This window comes from Sceloporus undulatus, chromosome 2 (genome assembly GCF_019175285.1).
Source record: "Sceloporus undulatus isolate JIND9_A2432 ecotype Alabama chromosome 2, SceUnd_v1.1, whole genome shotgun sequence".
NCBI lineage: Eukaryota > Metazoa > Chordata > Lepidosauria > Squamata > Phrynosomatidae > Sceloporus > Sceloporus undulatus.
The window spans coordinates 198,517,110-198,538,476 of NC_056523.1; the positions used below are offsets into that span (position 1 = coordinate 198,517,110).

Genomic DNA, 21,367 nt, shown 5'->3' on the forward strand with positions numbered 1-21,367 from the left:
GGAGAAGCTGAAATGAGCAAGAAAGTGTTCCTCCTTCAGATGTCTGTATTCCACTAATAGCAACATGTTCTGGACTTCTTTCTGTTCCCCATCAATCTCTCTCACAGTCTCAAATGCTCACTAGTAGTTATCTGAGGTGAGAAGACTGTTGAGATAATATTCTCCAAAAGGTTATTCTCTAAGAATTCTTGAGTATCTTCTAATTTTTCATTTCCTCTCTGAATAATAAATTGTATTCAACTTCTAAATCAGTCTTGACTGCTGTAGAGCTTTTTTGAGTATTCCAGAGTGCTTGAAAGCTTGAAAGAATATTTCAGAATGTTGTTCAACTCTCACTAAACACATCCTCCCTCTCCGTTGACCTCCTTCCTCATTACAGTTGCCCTTCTCCATCCTCTTTTCCACCACCGCTACATTCCCCATCTGTTCCCTTCCCTGTTCCCTGCTGCTGCTACATCCCTCTCCTGCTCTTCTCTTCTCTTCCTCTTTCCTTACTTGGGAAGGAAGGGAGAACAAGGAAAAAATATCTTTATTTTCACTGTCTGACACAGCTTGCTACAGAGCTGGCCGCATCATGCCTGTGGGTCTTCATTGAGTCAAGGCTAGGGAGACTTGGGAAATCACCTATGTGCTTAAGAGTCAACAGATGAATTTTGTGTATGGGTCCAGAATAACACAAATGTCTAAATCTGGTCCTTAGTGGTTTACACTGCTTGGAAAGGAAAGTTCCTGAATATTTCAGAGTATTGAGCAATCAGTTTGGGAGGCAACTTCCCAGCAGTCTCTTTACCAGAGATGAAGAATGGGATGTGATTAAAAGTTACTTTAAAAGCAAGGATATTGGATATTTAAAGGAAAGGAAAATGTTCTTGGTTTTTTAAGTTATATTGAAGAAACATGTTAATAAATAGAAAAATTGTGTAAAATATATTTAACAAGTGTCAAAGAGAAAACTCTCAAATTATTGGATTGGAGAACTTTGTAGTGTGCAGTAGACATGGAATAGGTCAGTAGACATGGAATAGGAGGGAGATGATGTATTTTAGAAGCTTGCATGTACTGATAATAATGCATTTAGCCAAGGCTGTACTTATATATATACTTAATTGGTAATCAGTCCTATTAAATTGTATGGAACTTACTTTTGAATATAAGATAATATTGTGCTGTGTGGACACCAACATCTATCCCAAACAATATTTTTAGTGTTACCAGAAGAAGTTTCTGTTTCTTCTCTAGAGTTCCCTAATTACAAAGTAATGATTTTGGAAGCCTTATCTAAGTGGTCTTGTAATTTTGAACCAGGGTTCAAATACAGCAGTCTGTTGAAAAATCAGTGGTCCCTCTACATTCACTGGGGTTAGGTGGGAAGGACCTCTGTGAATGTGGAAAAACTGCAAATAACACCTTTATTTTTACCTAAGAGAACACTTCTCTAGGAATCTTCAGGTCCTCCAGTGCAACTCTGCCGTCAACATCTGCCAGATGTGGCCATGTTCTAGAAGAGTTTCTTCCTGACATTTCGCCAGCATCTGTGGCATCTGGCATCTTCAGAGAATGCAGCCACAGATGCTGGTGAAGCGCCAGGAAGAAACTCTTCTAGAACATGGCCACATAGCCGCCAAAACCCACAAAAAAACTATGGTTCTGCTGGAGAACTTAGAAGTTGCGAACTGAGTTATTTGCAAAATCCAAGCAGTTACAAAGGGTTTGAGATCAAAGGAGGTTTTACTCCAGCCTTCAGTGGAAGGCAATGGCAAACCTTCTATGAAGAAATCTTGCCAATAAAACCCTGTCATAGGGTCGCTTTAGGGTCGCCATAAGTCAGAAACAACTTGAAAGTACAAAACAGAATTCTGCCAGATGTTGATAATAGAATCGTGCTGGAGGACCTACAGATGCCTAGAGAAGTATTTTCTTTAGGAACTTCTAAGTTCTCCAGCAGAACTATATGGTCAGCTTCTGGCAGAGATGTGCTGGAGGACCTAGAGATTCCTAGAAAGAACATATTAATCACAAATAAGCAAGTCTGCAGAAGTCAAAGCTGCAGATGTGGAGAGTCAACAGTGATACAGGAAGAAGGGTTCCTAAAACTCCAGTATTCCTCTTGTTTGGATGTAGCATTAAGTTCAGGCACGTGAAGTGTCTTTAGATAATTGTGTCTGAAATGGAATTGTAAGAAAACTAGACAGTATTTAACATTTATGCCTTCTGCTTGGTCTGTATATAAATTCTTCAGTGTTACAAACAGTAACTTGAGATCCTCTAATCTGTCCCTTTTTTTAAAAAATGTAATTTTAATCTGATACTTTTTGCATCAAAACAAATCTAATCTACCCCTTGTAAAATCCAGTTGAAAAACCATGTCTTTTATGATCAGAATGATTGTCAGGTACTGTGCAATCTCTTATGCTTAGCAGATTAAATACAGGGCAGATAGTAGGTGCTTTTAATATTACAATAAATTTGGGAATGGGGGTGGGGATCATGTATACAGATACACTCCCAGTCTTGCAGAGAAATACCTTCAAAAATCTCTGGTAGCTATGATATTAAAATCACAGAATTCAGCTGTGTAGAATCTAGTTTATTTTTATTTTTTTAGCTTTCAAGCAAGCCAGACCCTCCTCTCGGGGTTTTTTTTCTGACCCGCAGGCATATTGGAATAATTTCGTTACATAATTAAAACATTGGGTCAGAGGGAAACCTAGTTCAAGCCAGATATTTATGCCAGAAAAGCCAAAGTTACTGCTAGTGGAGTTCTTTATTAAAGTGGATTTATTCATAGAGTTTGTGTTTGTTGCTGCCAGAACTCAAAGCTGTTTAGCTAGGAATGCTGTGGAACAACCTCTCAGGAATTAAATTAAAAAGAAGATGTTGACAACTTTGTGTTGATAGTTCCTTGCGAACTGAGTTATTTGCAAAATCCAAGCAGTTACAAAGGGTTTGAGATCAAAGGAGGTTTTACTCTAGCCTTCTAATTAGATCAGAGCTATTCTTACACTTTGTTTAAATTGGCTTTGTTGGAGATGGAGGATTCTCTAATTTATACTCTTTTGTAGTAATATCTTCAAGTTTAAACATGGCTTTTTCGAGAGGCACAGTCATCCTTGAAATAAATCTGAAGTGCAGTTGGCCCTTTTTATATACTGATTTTTTTATACACGGATTCAAGCATCTACTGTTTGAAAATGTTCAAAAAAAGTATAAATTTCAAATATCAAACCTTGATTTTCCATTCTTTATAAGGGACACCATTTTGCTATGTCATTATATTTAATGGGACTTGAGCATCCAGGGATTTTGTTATACATGGGGGATCTTGGAACCAAACCCCAGCATATAACAAAGGTCCATTGTATGTGTACTAAAGAAGGGAGCTGATTTTATTTTTAAATCTGTATAATTTACCATAAAAATGTGCTGAGGGTGACAGAAGGTAATAAAATACAGTTTATAAGTAAAATCTTAAGTAAAACATGATGTAAGACCTCATTGACTAAAACATATTTTAAAACAGGTCAACCAAAGAAATAGATAGCACCTAACCAATTAAAGCCCTCTTCATCATTTAAATGTTGAAGATTTGACTGATTAAAAAACATTATTTTGCTGCTAGCAGAAAGACAGCAGAAAAGGAACCAAACCTTATTCATGGACTACAAGCTCCAGAACTTGTAAGTGGTCACTGAGAATCCCTAGTCTTGCATCCCTACCAACCATGCTTCCAGGACCCTCCCCTGAAGATCTCAGACCCAGGGAGGTTGTAATATGAGAGAATATAGTCTTCATATAATCTGGACTATATAGGGTTTTGTAGGTCATAATCAGCACTTTAAATTGTTCCTAGAAAGAGAGAAGTGAAGCAGTCATATGATTCCTGTAACCAGCCTTGGTCAAGAGTTTGTTCCCACCAGGTTTTGAACAGTTTTCAAGGCAGCGGGGTGGCTGCAAGAGTCCAAAGTGTATGAAACTAAGGCAATGTATTACCATGCTTAAATCGGACATCTCCAGGCATGTTTGATGCTGTAGCTTCAATTGTACAAAGGCAGTCCTGGCCACCCCAGAAACTTGGATATCCAGGTTGAGGACTGAATCTAGGACTACAACCCAGACTTTGAGTCAGACTTTTCAGGGTTGTGTGACCCCACTCCACGCAGGTGGAACCCCTGTTTCTTGGTTTGCCTTTCAGCTAGCTAGAACCACCTCTGTCTTACCTGGATCACATTTGAATTTCTGTCTGTCTTATCTGTCTGTCAGGTCAATGTTATCAGCATATTGGTATCACTCAACCTGAAAAACTCCAGCAAAACTCTCCCAGCAGATTACAGTCAGCCTTTCTTATACACAGATTTTTTTATACACAGGTTCAAGCATCCATGGTTTGAAAATTTTCAAAAAAAGTATAAATTTCAAATATCAAACCTTGGTTTTCCATTCTTTATAAGGGACACCATTTTGCTATGTCATTATATTTAATGGGACTTGAGCATCCACAGATTTTGTTATCCACAGGGGATCTTTGAACCAAACCCAGCATATAACAAGGGTCCACTGTAGTAGAATCTAAAGTTTGCAAACCTAGCTGAAAAACTCAGTTTATAGGAACATTTACAATAATTTAGAAAGATGTTAATGTGAATTCTAATAAAAATGTAGGAATATCCTGTGGGTGTTGGTGTTCTGTTTTTTTAAGGCTATATATGCAGATTTTAATATGAAAGAAACCTAGTATTAGCAGTCTTGTATTCCTGTGTTATATGAGATCTTAACACAGTTGTGAATCTGTAAGTTGAGAATTTGATAGTATTCCCAGTTTACAAGTGATGAAAAGGCTGAGAAACATTAGGATGAGTTAGCGAAGGTGCTCATATGTGAGTAATTTTGCTCTTTGTAGTTTTGCTCTGTTCCACCTTATTTTTACAGAAGGCTAACACTAACTACATTTATTTTGGTAGAATATGATGCTGGCTGGGAACTAGAAAGGAATTGTGATAAAGAGACAAGAGAGCCTTATGTGTAGTGTTCTAATATGTGTAGTATGCCAGGAAACCATTGTCTCTATTCAACCCACTGTTGATGGACTGGGGACTGGGAAATATTCCAATTTTCTGATGTTTTTCTGTCCAATCTACCTTTGAAGATTTTTGTGGATGGACTGCTGTTCTGAGGACTACGGAGATTCAATCCAGGAAGATTCAAGTGTTCTGCAGCTGTGGAGTCGAAGGCTTTCATGGCCGGCATCCATAGATTTGTGTGGGGTTTTCAGGCTATGTGGCCATGTTCTAGAAGAGTTTCTTCCTGATGTTTCGCCAGCAGTGGCTGGCATATTCTCTGAAGGAAGAAACTCTTCTAGAACATGGCCACATAGCCCGAAAACCCAACAAAAAACTATGTTCTGCAACTGTTTTTGCGTATTCTCATCCTTAATGTCTGATTTATGTGAGTCCTTTGGTACAGAGACTGGCCTGTTTGCCCCATGTAGAGTGCTGAAGGGCATTTGTGACAGATGGTGGCATATATCACATTAGAGCAGGGGTAGGCAACCTGCGGCCTGCGGGCCGGATGCGGCCCGGCAAGGTCTTGGGACCAGCCTCAGCCTGGTCCTGCCGCCGATTGCCACCGGGGCCTTTGGGGGGGCAATTGTCTATAGAAGCCTCAGAAACATGCATTTATATTAACATTTTTTAAAAAAATCAGCAAATTTTTTCGCATGTCCTCCATTTTTTAAAAAAAAGTGTCTTCCATTTGAAAATTTTGTCCTACATTTGTCCTGGTTTATTTATATATTTGATTTTTTTAAAAAAAAATATTTAATTATTTATTTTTTGGCTTCGGCCCCCCAGTTGTCTGAGGGACAGCAACCCGGCCCCCGGCTCAAAAAGGTTGCCTACCCCTGCATTAGAGGATGAGCAAGCAAAAGTACTTTTAATGTTGTGGGTGATGTGATTAGATCCTGTGATGTTTCCCGAGTAATGTGTGAGTAGAATTGGTATTTGGGTATTTGGGTTTATGGTATTTGGGTTTATGGTTTACCTGTCTCCACAACCATGCTGCATGTCCTTCTGTAGCTAAGTAATTTTTTGAGCTTGGGAGACTGTATGTAGACAAGTAAAGGCCTGCCATGAAGAGTGCTTGAGAGAGCAACATTATTGTCCAGAATAGCGTGTAGTTCATTGATGATACATCTAAGTGGTCTCAATTCGGAGCTGTATGTGACCACTAGTAGGGTTTGCCATTTCCTGTCTTTTGTCTAATTTGTAATAAATTAGTCCTGGGTACAAGTCTTGCCTTGTTGCTTTTTTAAAAGATTTCATATGGTAAATAACTTGAAGAATGTTTGCTGTAATTTGCTGAATTTGGCATCCCTGTCTTCTTGGTCTGAGCAGATGTGAATGTATCAGAGGAGTTGGCTGTAAACTATGCATGTGATAATGCCTGTCTTTTATTTAGGTTTGCTTTAGGATAGGTCACAAGGGGCTGTCCTCTAGAGTTTTGTATTCAATCCAAAGCCTCCCCCACAGCTGTCAACCCCTAGCTTGACAGTGGGAAGGTGAGAAAGGAAGTAGTCAATACTAGGTCATCTCAGCTTGGAGGGAGAAGGAAATAAGAGTAGGCCTGGAGATGAATTCATCTGCAAGCCTACTCTTGTTTTCTTCTACCTCCAAGCTGAGATGAGCTAGTATTAACTCCCTGCTTTCCCCTTGAAGCTACATGGTCTGAACTGCCCCCCTTCACTTCTTTCTTTCCTTACGTGTAGGCAGCAGCAGCCGCCTCTCTTTACATCTGAGTGCAGGGGGTTTGGGGCACCAGAAGTTATGGAATAGCATCTTGCACTCTATCCAAAAACATACATTATTATTATTATTATTATTATTATTAAACGGGATGTTACAGGTCCGTATCATTTCACTCTTTCCTTTTCTCTCTTGTCATTAGAGATTTTCAGGATTATTCCTGTTTTTCCCCCCTTGATGTGGTTGACTTAATTTGTATTTTTTTTCCTGAGAAGATAATTCCTTTTGCTGTCTTTGGACAAAAGAGTACTTTTTAGATATTGGAACCTCCTAGAAACTATTTTTCCCATTTAGTCATACTTCTAGATTAATCTATGTGCATAGATTGTGGGCATAAGTAAGGAAGATACAAGTTGAATAATTTTTGGTAGATTGGCCATAGTTGTAACATTTGATGAATGGAACATAAGACTGTTGTTCCTTTGTCTGAAACATTATTGCTTTAATGAAATAACAAACAACCGCACAAATCCAGGTTCTCATGAACTAGCAAGAATCTAGCCGTGAAAAGTGCCTGATCTCTATGAGTATTTGTCCAAGTTTTTAAATGATCCTGTTCACTGAAAAAGCAAATTAGTGTTTGTTGATTGCAGTATCCTTTGATTGAAGCAAGTGTTTCATAAAATATTATTAAAAGTCAGTTGTGTTACGAGTTTGACTAATAAATTAATATAGTTTGTTTACATGATTTTTTATCCTCATTTTTTTTTAAAATTCAGTGTCAGTGTTTAATTTAAATACAAAAAATGTTGATTTTGAGGCAGCTTTTACTTTTAAATATTTCTTTACAGGCATATATCCCATTTCATGCATAACATACCTTTCCCATCTCCTCAAAGACCAAGAATCCTTGTACAGGTAAGTGTCCTCTTCTCTAAATAAAGCCTGTTGCTAGCTTTCATCTTCTGTCTTAAGCTGTTGCTTGGAAAGTACAGTACCAGTACATTCAAAACATTAATTAATCACAGTTGTACTTCCAGCATCCTCCAAAAGTAGGTTATTCCTGATGTTGTTACTATTAACTCTTTATTTTCTCATTTCTTAAAAGTAACTAAATATTACTTTTTTTAATTTTTAAGGAAGAAAAGGCCAAAAAACTAAAAACCTCTTCCTTGTGGTACAAAACATGGTATTCTCCTGTGTGCCTCATTGTTGCTTTGACATCCACATCAGAGTATGAAGCAGCAAAATGAGATACAGTGGGAAAGGTCTCTTGAAGTCTGTTTTTCTTCCTTGATCAGTGAAGCCATACTGTGTAACTAGAAAAGTAATTAAAATTAGTTACACAGCTAAAGGAATGTTATTATCCTTCATTAAGTTACATTATAGTCCTACTATAATGTAGCCATATCTTTGTTAAATGAAGAAGGAATTAATCACAAGTAACTAATTACTTGCAATAACTGGTCGCTTTTCAAGCGCTTTGCTAATGGTGCATATTCAATGTTCCTTTTATCTTTTTATATTACTGTATACACATTTGAGATATCGTGAAGAAGTTTCTATTGCCCTCATTCACATATTTATCGCTTTAAAATGTACAAGTCTATGCTTCTAGCTACATACCAGTGTGAAATATTCACACAAAACAACACATTAGTATACCTCAGTGGAGAACCAGTGCACTGCAGTTAGTTGCAAAATAATCTTGTGCATCTACTGAGATGTAAGTATTATTGTTTTCAGCGAACCATACTCACTGGTAAATATATGTAGGACTGCAACCTTATCCTGAATCATGAAGCAATAATGTTCCTGGTGTTTAAATTAACACTGGCAATATGGCATTAGTCATGCTGACCTACCGTATAGGCTTTTTGTATGGGTTATTTGAATAATGTGTGTTAAGTTCTTTGAGTACTCTTGAGTGCTATAGAAGTACTTTCCATGATTTCTATGCTGGTAGAGCTTATATGTCTAGTCACCTGTTTCTTGATCATACATTGCTGTATGACATCTACTTCATGGCCTAACAATTAAAATACATGATTAATTAGAATATTCAAATTGCTGTTTTTTGAAAGCTGTCAAATAACTAATATTTGTGGGGTGCTTTTCTTTTCTATTTTGCAGCTTTCTGCACATGATGCATTAATACTGTCTCAGCCAGTTGCTACACCCCTGCCACTCAGGTAATGATGGTCAATGTCTAATAGTTTACAGGTGGAAGCTGGGTAAAATCTAACTGAATTTTCAAATTACTGAATCTTAATGCATAATATACAGCTCATTGGATTAAAACATGAACATAGTAATTCTTATGTAACTGAGTCACAACTAATGCCACTAAAAGCAGTGTTCCACTCTGTTTGTGTGTGAAAGCCTACTAAGGCTATAGTGATTTGTTTGAATAAGTGATAACTAGTTTCTGTCAATATAACAATGTTTTCCATAGTGCTGATATTGCTAAGAGAGAAAAACTTTTGAGCATAATGGAAAAACTGAGTACGTCCAACAAATGAAATCCTACATATCTGACATATCAGACTGAGTTCAACATTGCAAGTGCCAGTGCAAGAGGATCTCTGTTTCCTCTTCTCTTTCATTGAAATGCTGAATCTAAGACACTAAGAGAGACCATGTGCAGTGCTACCATAGAATAACCTTCTGTTGCCCGTACTAAAAAAATGAGCATAAGTGACCCCCCCAAAAGAAGGAACAGATTAAATTGAGCTGGACTTGCTTGCCTGACTTACATAGGATACATACAGTACTTGTGTCCTAGAGCATTGGGGTGCCGCAGCTAGAGATTGAGGTAGGATGTAGTTTTGTGTTCAATGTGGTGTTTTTTATTATTAACTATTGTTTTTATGAATAATGTATGTTGTAGTCCTAAGCTTTCTGATCTCATTCTAGTGGAGCAAACTTCAGCACTCTGCTAATGAATCTTGGACCAGAAAACTGTGCCACTTTGCTCCTCTTTGTGTTGCTGGAGGGCAAGATCCTGCTACACTCTCTCCGTCCAGCTGTACTGACTGGTGTAGCTGAAGCTGTGGCTGCTGTAAGTACACGGTGTTCTTTCCAAAGATGCACCAGTTATACGTATTTACACAGATTGTGTAATGCCCTTTTCATTTCAGTAGGCAGACCCATTCTGTTTCTGATCTACATTTTGTTTTGGCTACAGAGCTTGAATGGTAAATTTTGTAAGTCTTTGCAAGTATTTTGAATTAGCAATCTGCTTTGTTCTATTAAGCAACCTTGTGCATAATGCAGCATTGTCTATATAGTACATGGATGGAAATCCTGTGGCACTCTAGATGATATTGGACTGCAACTCCAAGCAGTCCTTACCATTGTATATGCTGGCTTCAGTCATCTGTGACTTGGAGTCCAGTGATGTCCAGAGAGCCATGCCTGATCTAATAAAATGGAGCAAATTAGCATGCAAATGAGAGAAATAAGTAAAGAGTCAAATAGTGAGATATTTACTATTATTACAGGACCAGTTAAAGCACAATTGCAGAAGTATATTACTCCATTTTGCTTCAATAGAAGAAAAATTACCTTTAAGAAATGATTGATCCCCGAAAGGGAGCAATGTATCAGGGCAATTGGTAGTGTTTTCTTTGCGTGGGGAGTTTTGTGGTATGGTTAACACTTTGAATACAGTGGTCCCTCCAAATTTGGTGTGGATATGGGCACAGCACCCCCCATGAAAGTGGAAAAACCACTATTGCTTTTACCTGAGAGTGATTTCTATGAATCTCTAGATCCTCCAGGGCAACTCTGTGGTAAACATCTTCTGGAAACTGACCATAGAGTTGTGTTGGAGGACCTACAAATGCCTAGAGAAGTGTTCTTTCTGGGAATCTAGGTTTTCCAGCACGACTTTTGGTGGAAGTTGACAACAGAGTCACGCTGGAGGACCTAGAAATTCCTAGAGTTAACATATTAATAAAATCTGCCAATAATTAAATCCACAAAAGTCAAAGCTGCATATGTGGAGGGCCAACAGTATTTGAAAAACTGGATAGTAACCAAGCAGTAATAGTACCCAAAGTTGTACTTTAAAACTAATTTCAAATGCAACTTTTTAATGGGGGAGTTTCTATTTATCTTTTTGTTTCTATTTATAATTATATATGGTCCCTTATATTTCATAGCTTTTGAAAACGTTTATGCCATTATTTTATAAATTCAGTATTACAAGAAAAAATATGGATGGTAATCAGGTTGCTTCTTCATTCCTTATGTTTATTCTCTTAAGTAGCTTCTTGATAATGGTTAAACTTATTTTTGGCCCTTCACCCACTGGGCACAATGCAGTATACATAATGCCAATAAAAACAATATAATACACCATAATAATAAAATCAAAACAGGAGCTAGAATATTCATCACATTAAAATCCAAAAATGGTGTTATGTTTTTGGCAGGATTCTTTGTACATCATATAACATTTATAAGTCCTTAAGACTTGTTTTACTAATTCTTTAAATTGTTTATCTTTAACTGAATTATCAAGATTTGCTTCCTTTCTTATTGCTTGAGTCCAAAATTACATACTTCTCAAGTGTGCCCCCACCACTCACATATCTAAGCTAGATGGTGTTTCAATAATAGGTCTGCAGGAGCAGTTTTGAGTTGGATATTATGTAGAGGTGGTTGTCTTGTCCTGATGTTCTACATTTGTTAGCATTGCTTGACATTACAGAGTTTAAGTTGACTTTTTAATACATGAGTTTCATTTCATTTTTCCTTCAGATGATCTTTCCATTTCAGTGGCAATGTCCCTACATCCCCCTCTGTCCTTTGTCTCTGGCAACGGTGCTCAGTGCTCCTGTCCCATTTATAGTTGGAGTTGATTCACGGTACTTTGATCTGTATGACCCACCACAGGATGTTGTTTGCATTGACTTAGACACAAATATGGTGTACATGTAAGTGTGTTTCTTTTTAGTTTTTGTTTATATCCTCTGTCTTTGTGTATGTATGTTTTCAGGAATTAATGTAAATTATCAGTGTATTTATTTTATTCATTTTATTCAATCCTTCCAACTCAAAATAGATAAAAAGTCAATAAGGCTTGTTTAAACATTCCCACTTGTACTTTGGACTGCTCTGTTCTTTGTTTGTGTTTTGTTTTTGTTTCCATTACCTTATCCTAATCAATTCAGTTCCTTACATCATGCCAAGAATTTGGGGAGTAGTTTGTCATATAGCATAGCAGATTCTTCAAATGCTAGGGAAGCATGAGGTGAGTTTCAGAAGCCTCTGTGTATGACCTGGGCAATTGACAATGTTCCTGCCAAGCACTCTTTACTTAGGTGCGGAGCATGGGCTCCTTGGTTTTCTGAGGAGCTCAGAGTAATGAAGAGCTTGGGTAAACAACTGGAGTGACAGTGGGGGGAAATTCAAGATGAATCTGACTATGCACAGGTTAAGGCCCATTTTAGAACCTACTTTGCAGTAGTGTAGGTGGGGAAGAAATTATTCTTTTGCTGCCTTTGCTATCACAGCTCAGTCTCATCCAGTACAGCTGTTCCAGGTAGTTAAAGGACTGTTATATCATTGACCTCAGACTGCTAAGGAAGAAACCTCAGAAAAGCACTACAGTTGGATTTGTTAAATACATTCTGGAGAGAATTGCTCAGATTCGTTCTGACTTGGCATCCACATTGAAGGTAGAAATTGGGGGTTAACAGGCACGTATTTGTCTGGATTTGATGGATGAATTTCAGGTTGTTGCTTGTAGAGATGAGACCAACCACTTGTCTGTTGGATCCATGTCCATCCTGGCTAATTAAAGCTACCAGACAGGACTGGCCAGTTGGCTGGTGGAAGTTGTAAATGCTTCTTTGAAAGAGGGCTATGTTCTAACCATTCTAAAGGAAGCTATTGTAAGACATGTGTTGAAAAAAACTTTCATTAGACCTCACCTCCCCAGGTAACTATCAGCCAGTCTCTAACCTCCCCTTTCTAAGTAAGGTCCAAGAACAAGTGGTGACAACTGCAAGTATTAAATGGGTTACCTGGACCCATTCCAATCTGGGTTCTGGACTGGTTATGGGACAGAAACTGTCTTGGCTGTCTTGGTGAATGACTGACATTTCCTAGATTACTGCACTACCCTCTTATAGTGCTGCTATTCCACTTTAACAGCTTTGGTGGTCTTCTGTTGCATTCTGGGTTTTGCAGTTAAAGGAAGGGCATTTAGAATTCTCAATCAGAGAGCTCTTAGGCCTCACGGAACTGCAAACCCCAAAATGCAACAGAAGGCAGCCAGAGCAGTAAAAGTGGAATAGCAGCACTTTAAGAGTGTAGTGGGGTAATATGGTGGGGGTTGGACAGGGGGAATATGTCCCTGTTAGTCCTCCTAGATCTTTCAGGGCCATTTGATATTATCAACGATGGTATCCTTCTGGGTCATTTGCTTGATATGGGACTTGCGGACATTTCTTTGCAGTCTTTCCAGTGTTTCTTGGCTGAATGTTCGCAGAGGGTAGTGCTGAGAGATTGTTGCTCAGCCTTTTGGTCATTACCTGTGGTGTTCCACAGAGATCAATTTTGTCCCATATGCTTTTCAACATCTACATTGAGCTGCTGGGAGAAGTCATCCAGAACTCTGAGGTTGGGTGTTATCAGTATGCTAATGATACCCAGCTTTATCTCTCCATTACAACCAATGCCCAGGAGCCTGTGATGGTACTGAATCATTGCATGGTTACAGTAAAAGACTGGATGCAGTTGATTAGTCAAGATGGAAGTGCTAAGGTTCATGCCTTAGTTACCTCCTGATTAGACTACTGGTTTTAACTGCCTTTAATTCTGTTCTTAGTTTGATTATATTTTTAACTTTTGTATAATGTAATTTTTTAAATAATAATATATAATAATAATGATTTATTTATAGCCTGCCCAATCACTAAGAATCCAGGCAGGTTACAACAGTTAAAATGCATTAAAAATACAATAAAATACTAATTGATCCCTTCCCAACCCCCTCCCCTATATTAAAACTACAATTAAATAATCAAAGTTTAAAAACAATAAAATGCTATACAGCATTAGATTAAAATTTAAAGCAGTTTGGCAGGCAGAGAGACATACATCACAAAATTGAGATCATATTCATAAACATACACAAAGGGAGGAAGCTAGAATTTATTAGCTAGTTTGGGAAGGCCTGCTGGAAGAGATCCATTTTAAGAGCCTTTTTGAAGGCTGTAAGAGTGGGGATATGGAGGATCTCTTCTGGCAGGTCATTCCACAACTTTGGCGCAGCAATAGAGAAGGCCATTTGAGTGACAGAAGTTAGCCTAGCTCTTTTTGGCTGAAGTAGGTTCTTACTTGAGGACCTCAGTGTGCGGGACGGGCAGTACGGAAGAAGGTGTTTCCTTAAGTATTCTGGACCCAAGCCATGTAGGGCTTTAAAGGTAATCACTAACACTTTGTACCTTGCCTGGAAACTGATTGGCAGCCAACGAAGGGACTTCAGAACAGGTGTTATATGGTCGTTCCGGGAAGTACATGTGATTAGTCTTGCTTTTCCCTAGTTGTATCTCTTTTAACTTTTGTAAGGTGTCTTGAATCCTAAACTGGGAAAAGGGGGGATGGAGGAGGTGGTTGGAAACAATGACAAAGATAAAGGCTCCTTTTTAGGAGCTAAACCAGAGGTGGGCAAAATGCAGCCCATGGGCCACATGCAGCCCTTGGGATGTCCCCAGAAGACTTCTGCAGTTCAGGCAATTTCTGGACAATTTTTTTGTCCCCAAACAGGCCAAACCATTTTTTAATCCTAACCTGCCTGAACTGCCTCAGAATACCAAAAAATAAAAGAAAAAGAAAAAAAAGAAAAAGAAAAAGAAAAGAAAAAGAGGAAAAATGCCCTCAAATCAGTCAAAGTGTTGGCTGGGAATGACATTACATCAGGCACATGGAAACTTACTTGTGCAGCCTGCCAGGTGGGCACAGAAGGAACCTGCCCCTGTGCAGTTGCACTCCCTGGGTTAAACCATGGGTGGAAACTTATGGCTCTCCAGATGATGGTGGACTTGAGTCCCCATCATCTTTCATCAGTTACCATAATGCCTGGGGTTGATGTGAGTTGGCGTTCCACCCAGAAAATCTGGGTGATGACAGATTTTCTATCTTTAATGTCTTGAAATATAAACCATGCTTAATGTAAATGTACAAGAAACCACAATCTGTTCTTCTACTGATAAAAATTGTAAGATGAATATTGCAGGGGAAATATTGTAATTTATTCCTGGAATATAACACATTTGTGGGCTTGGATATTACAATGAATGAGTAGATACTATAGTTCTCTGCATCAATGCCCCACAGTTCCCCAAACAGCAAAAAATACTCGTTAAGAGTGTTTTTTTTGCAGGGCTGGGTAGTAATAATAATAATAAATAAATAAAATTTTTATTTATATGCCGCCCTTCCTCCGATCAGGGCGGCTCACAACATATTTAAAAATACAAACAGTTACAATAAAAATACATTAAAAGCAAACCAACAATAAAGCCCCAAAGCCCAACCTCTTAGCCACGAAAGAGAGGAGGGAGGCCCACAGGATATTTTTACTCGGGGAATGCCTGTTGGAATAGGAAGGTTTTGAGATCCTTCCTAAATTGGGCCAGGGTAGTGGACGAGCGGAGCTCTGTGGGCAGCGCATTCCAAAGGGCTGGGGCAGCTATGGAAAATGTCCTCCGTGTGGTGGAGATTAATCTAGCCCCAGGCACCTTCAGTAGCTGCTGCCCAGACATTCTGAGGGTGCGAGGCGGAATGTACCGGGAGAGGCGGTCCTTTAGGTATCCTGGGCCCAAGCCATTTAGGGCTTTATAGGTAATTACCAACACCTTATATTGAGCTCGGAAGCGAATGGGCAGCCAATGAAGATCTTTTAAAACTGGTGTTATATGGCTGGTCCTGGGCGCGCCAGTGACCAGCCGGGCTGCCATATTTTGCACCATTTGCAGCTTCCGAGTTTGGTATAAGTAGGAGTAAGGAGTATGAATAGGAAGAAGGAGTAACAATGTGTTACTCTTTATTCCTGTTACTATGCATGCAAACACCAAAAATCAGTTTTATTATATTGCAATGGGGAAGGGACTGGGAGGCAAAGAGAGACACTTAAAACACACACACACACACACACACACACACACACACACACACACACCAGCCTTGCAAAGTAACCGGGGCTTTTCCCCAAGCTGGGAAGTAAGAATAAGCAGTAAAGAAGTAAGAGGTTTTTACAGCAGTAAGAGTAAACATAACATTAAGAAAAAATACCTTACTCTGGAGCAGGACAAGGAATAACCCCAAAATCACCCCAGCCCTGATTTTTTTGCATCTCAGTTAGTCTTTGATTGTAGAGAGCCACATGATGTAGCAGTTTGAGCGTTGGACTAGAACTCTAGGACACCAACATTCAAATCCCACTAAACTAAGGAAAACTATTGGGTGAATTTGGGCAGGTCACAGTCTCAGCCTTTGAGGAAAGCAATAGCAAACCTCCACTGAATAAATTATGTCAAGAAAAACATAGGATAGGGTCACCATAAGCTGGAGTTTACTTGAAAGCACATAACAACTGCAATAACCTAGCAGAATATATATTTCTGGAAATTTCTGCAGAAATTTTTGTTTAATAGCTTGATCTGATCAAGTGAAGCTGAAAGAGAAATTGCTCTAATAAACATGAGCAAAAAAACCCTAGCTCAAATTAAATAGAATTAAATCATGCTATGTTGAGGGATTAGTCCACCTTCTAAATGTGTTTGAAAAATCCTTACTGTTCACTTGCTATTCCCCCCTTCCCCTATTGAGAGGGCCTTCGTGAAACAAATCTTGATCTGACTTCAGGTAACGTGCACTAGTACATTCAGAATTCTCTACATCTGTATTCAGAGGTTGTAGGTACTTCCCACAGGCTGGGTGATCCCATGTTCAAATGATTCAAGATACACTTCTAGCACCTTCCTGCATTTGTGATAGTGGGAATGGGATAATTAATAATCTAGAATCTGTTCCCACTATCACACCAGTTAGGGTTCAATGATAAATAAAAAATGTACAGATTTAAATATTATAAATAACCCCTTTTTAGGGAGTTGTGTTTATACTTTCTGATGTGACCAATTTTTTTCTTATCCTTCTAAAGTTCAAATTTATTATTATTATTATTATTATTATTGAAATAGTAAAGTTCAAATATCTTTATGACTTGAAATAATTAAATTATTGTTAAAATCAGGTTGTCCACAGCAGTGATATGTAAGCTCTTCCCTGCTTTACAGTCAGAAGCACACTCCACATCTGGTCTAATTCTTGTTCTAATGTCTGGATTTGGGACTTCCGGTCCCTCCTGGGCAAAGTGTAAGGGCATGCTCTGCCCCCCCCCCCAATCCTGCCAGTCCCGTCAGGACCCCAGGTAGCTGGCTATGGCTTCCCTCTCAGCAAAGAAGCCTTGGTCGTGGGCCACTATCCCATCCCAGCTCCAACTGAGTTGGGCCCTCTAGGAAGGATCTGTTGGTGACTCTCCACCGCACTCCCCCTAGCTGAGAAGTCTTTTCCCTGGACAACATCAAATATCTGAGTTGCTTGCTCACCAAATGCCACAATCTCCTGGTATCTCCAGTCCGTAGAGACCTCCCATCCCAGCTCCAACTGGGTTGGGCCTTCTGGGAAGGATCTGTTGGTGACTCTCCACCTCCTTAGCTGAGAAGTCTCTTCCCTGGACAATACCAAACATCCAAGTTGCTCACTTACCAATTGTCACAATCTCCTGGTATCTCCAGTCTGTAGAGACCTCCATCTGTTGGATTGGCGAGTTTGGGATCTTGTGTTGCTGATGTGTCTGCACTAACAAGACTCCTGACAGTTTGACATATCTCACCTTGGAGCCATGTTAGTGCAGACATGCTGGCACCACAAAATCCCAAATTCCCAATCCAGTGGATGGAGATCTCTGCAGACTGGAGATACCAGGAGATCGTGGTGCTCGGTGAGCGAGCAACTCAGATGTCTAGCATTGTCCAGGGAAGAGACTTCTCAGACAGGGGTTGGAGGGCCCAACCCAGTTGGAGCTGGGATGGGGTGGTGGTCCATAGCAGGGCTTCTTCGCTGAGAGGGGAGCCACGTCCGGCCACCTGGAGCTCTGATGTGACTACATATCAGCATATCAGCACTCCTTACACAGATCTGAAATATTTTTTTAGAAATATTTGCAGCAACACTTGAAGACAGGAAATTTTGAAATAAAAAGCTAGGTCTTCTATAGTAGAATAGTGGAACAGCAAGATTTTTTAGAACTGTTGGGACCCTGTATAATGGGGCAACAAAACTTGGCCAGATTTCATGATAAAAATATTGGGAACCTGCCAACCTGACAAATGTGTTTTTGGTTTCTTATTGTTTAATTGTCCTCCACATGAGTTCTTTCTCTTTTGTGTGTTTGGTTGATTTCCTTTCTTTGTGTCAGGTTTTCCTATAATGGCAAGAGAGAAAAAGGGAGCAAGCAAAATAGAAAAATACCATTGTAGTGCTACACGCAAGAGTCAGCATGGTGTATTTGTTTGAGCATTGGACTCTGACACTGGAGACCAGTATTCGAGTCCCCACTCAGCCCACTGGGTGACCCTGAGCAAGTCACTGTCTCTCAGTTCAGAGGAAGGCAAAGTCAAACCCTCTCTTGCCAAGAAAACCCCGATAGGTTTGCCTTAGGGTTGCTAAGTTGGAAACAACTTGAAGGCACACAACAAAAACAGAGCTACAAATGGCAGACAGGCCAAACATACAGTTCCTGTGGGATTCTCCCCCCCCCCCCCCCCCGGTTTTTTATGTGGTGTAGTTGGCCCCCCACACATTTTCTGGCTTCCTTTCCACTTTTGGGAGAAGCTGACAATAGAACCACCCTGGAGGACCTAGAGATTCCTAGAGAAGTGTTCTCTCAGGTTAAAAAGAATAGAATTTGCTATTTTTATTTATTTATATTTGTAGTTTTCCACCTTCACAGAGATATTGCCCCTAACCCCAGCGAATATGTGGGGTGGGGCTGACTGTACTGACTGCTTGGTAGTAGTGTACCCTTCCGCATTGTAGTCAAGGTCTCCTGTCACAGTGTAGGACTACCACTGCCCCCTCCCGAATTCATCCTTTCTCGCTTGCTGCCCCTTACTCCTGGAACCTTCTTCCCCCACATGCACACCTCATCACTTCTCTACCCAGTTTCAAAACTGAATTAAAGACTATATTGTTTAGAGAAGCATTCCCAGAGGTGAGCCCCTCACTGACCCAGGAAGCCTCCTTTTAACCATCCATCAAGAAGCCAAGCCCTTCCTCCAGTCCATCTGCCTTGGTCCAGGCCTCGGAGGTGGAGAAGATCTGCTGGACCTGATCCTATTCCCCACCACCACTCCCTTCTCCTTTTGTGTCGTGTCTTTTAGATTGTAAGCCTGAGGGCAGGGAACCGTCTGACTAAAAAAATTATGTACAGCGCTGTGTAAATTTACAGCGCTTTATAAATAAAGATTAATAATAATAATAATATAGTCTATACCTGCCTAAATAAATAGGGTATATTTAAAACCACATTTTTTCACTTAACAAAAGTAGAGCTAGTGTGAACAGTAAATGTTTTGTAGAGTCATGAATTTATGCTATGTTCCTCTTCAGTTGAATTTTTAGTGAACTGATTTTTTTTTAAAAAAACTACTACTGTCTTTTGACTAGAGAAGGAAACTTTTGTATTGAAGTGCTAGTATACTTCCTAAGCATGTTCAGAGTGTCATGCATACTCTCCTTTTCTCACTTGCTTTTTTGTCTCTTTATTCAAAGCAAGCAACAACTATTCTGTGTTAAGTGATGTCTTGAGGCAGCTCTGGGGCAGCATGCTATGAAAAGCAAGAGAAATTTTGCTTGACGTAGATCCACTAACCTAATCCTGATATCTATATGCAGTGTGAGCACACACCATGGCCTTTAATATGATCTCTCTTTCTTGTTACATTGTTGTGGCATAACTGACAGTGACACTGTGGAGCCTTGAAGGCACAGATCCAATGCCTTCATGTTCATCAGGCTGCCATTGACATTTTAGCAGAGGTTATAGCTTTTCCAGAATGGCTGCAACCTAACTATTCAAAGATAGACACTGAGAACTTTAGAATTTAGAGCACTTAATTTTCCATCCACATTCCAATAATGATTGGCTGTCTTGTGTGTGTAATTAACTTCTAACTGCACAGAAGGTAACATTAGAAGAAGTGTGGGTGCCTAACCACCACTGCTGATCTCTTCCTAGGGGCAGCTTAAGGGCTTGGGCAGGAGAAAAGGAGGAAATAGAGACTGAATGCAAAAATGTACACAGTCACTCTCCCAGATTGTGTGCTATGCTAGATCTCAAGCTTTGGATTTTTGGAAATACTCTGCAAGAAATTCTAGCTGAGAAGAGGTGTGGATGTTTTTATGCTGTCTTGACATTATGTATAAGTCTCTGTATTTGCTTTTAGAATCCAGTGTGGTTTGTCTGATTTTAATGTGTTAGGGCTGCAAATGTGTATAATGTGCACCTCCTTCTGTAGTATAGTATAGCTACTTAAAATGCACAGATGTGTATAGTTACCTGGATAATACAGATTCTGGCCTAATAAAAGCTTGTCGCTTTGAGGAATATCTTTTGCATATAAAGTAATGATTACTAAGATGACTTTGGATTGAAGAAGCAGGAAAACTGCAGTTAAAGCAAAGCACTGTCACAGACATGATGCACAGATAAGTGGGCCTTCTGTATTGAGTGCTAGTGGCTATAATGTAGTATAGTGATGGAAACATTACAGGCTGCCAGAAAATTGCTGAATAGCTTTCATTCAGCCGACATTCTCTTCATTGTGTCCCTTCAGTTGCTTTCAGAGTCTATTAGCAGAATTGACAATGAAGAGAAACTCTTAGTTTTGATAGAAGATCAATCTTTAGCATGCTATTTTTTTTTACTGCTTAGGAGGAGGTTGCTTATAGGTTGGTTTTAGGATTATCCTGAATATATGTCTGGTTGTTACGGAACAGCAGTAATTTTTATACTTGCCTTGACATGTTTTTATATTCCTCTTCTCCCCTATCTCCTCCAAATCCTGTTTTGACTCATGAATTTCCTGTTCTTTGCGTGTAGAATAGGGAAGTGTATGCTATCTCACCTTAAAGCATTTTAGTTCTCTCAGAGGCTTTTGATAATTTTCAGACAGTAGCACAACATGTATTAGTAGGCAACAGTCATTTGGAAGAGTTCTTGAACACAATCTGGTACTATTCATTTATTTTAAAAAATATCTACCATGTCAATGCTTATTAATAATAACTTTGTTACGGCCAATTGGCCAGCACGATTACAAAATTCCAGTTTAAAACACAACATAGGTTCATGTACAGGCAGATTGGAGAGTATAAACAAATGACGGTCTATGAAAAGTAAGGATAAAAGCAAGGATAGGACTGCACGATCAGGCAAACACACAACAATGAGTAGGCTGCCATCACCTCACAAACAACTCTATCATGTTGTGTAATAGAGCACCACATTCAAGACATATAAGTTCAAAATCACAATCATATCCCCT

General features: G+C 39.3%; 1 protein-coding gene across 4 annotated transcripts in view; it reads left to right on the top strand.

Annotated features, from left to right (window-relative positions):
• Window positions 1–21,367, top strand: part of DENND4C (DENN domain containing 4C) — a 98,835-nt gene that overhangs the window by 37,193 nt on the left and 40,275 nt on the right. For 3 of the 4 annotated variants that reach the window (XM_042453397.1, XM_042453396.1, XM_042453398.1), the window contains 4 exons: window positions 7,589–7,655; window positions 8,871–8,929; window positions 9,654–9,798; window positions 11,505–11,680. In XM_042453397.1, the coding sequence (XP_042309331.1) occupies window positions 7,589–7,655; window positions 8,871–8,929; window positions 9,654–9,798; window positions 11,505–11,680 (447 nt within the window). Of the gene's footprint in view, window positions 1–7,588; window positions 7,656–8,870; window positions 8,930–9,653; window positions 9,799–11,504; window positions 11,681–21,367 lie in introns of those variants that run through there. The other variant, XM_042453399.1, reaches the window with a different exon arrangement.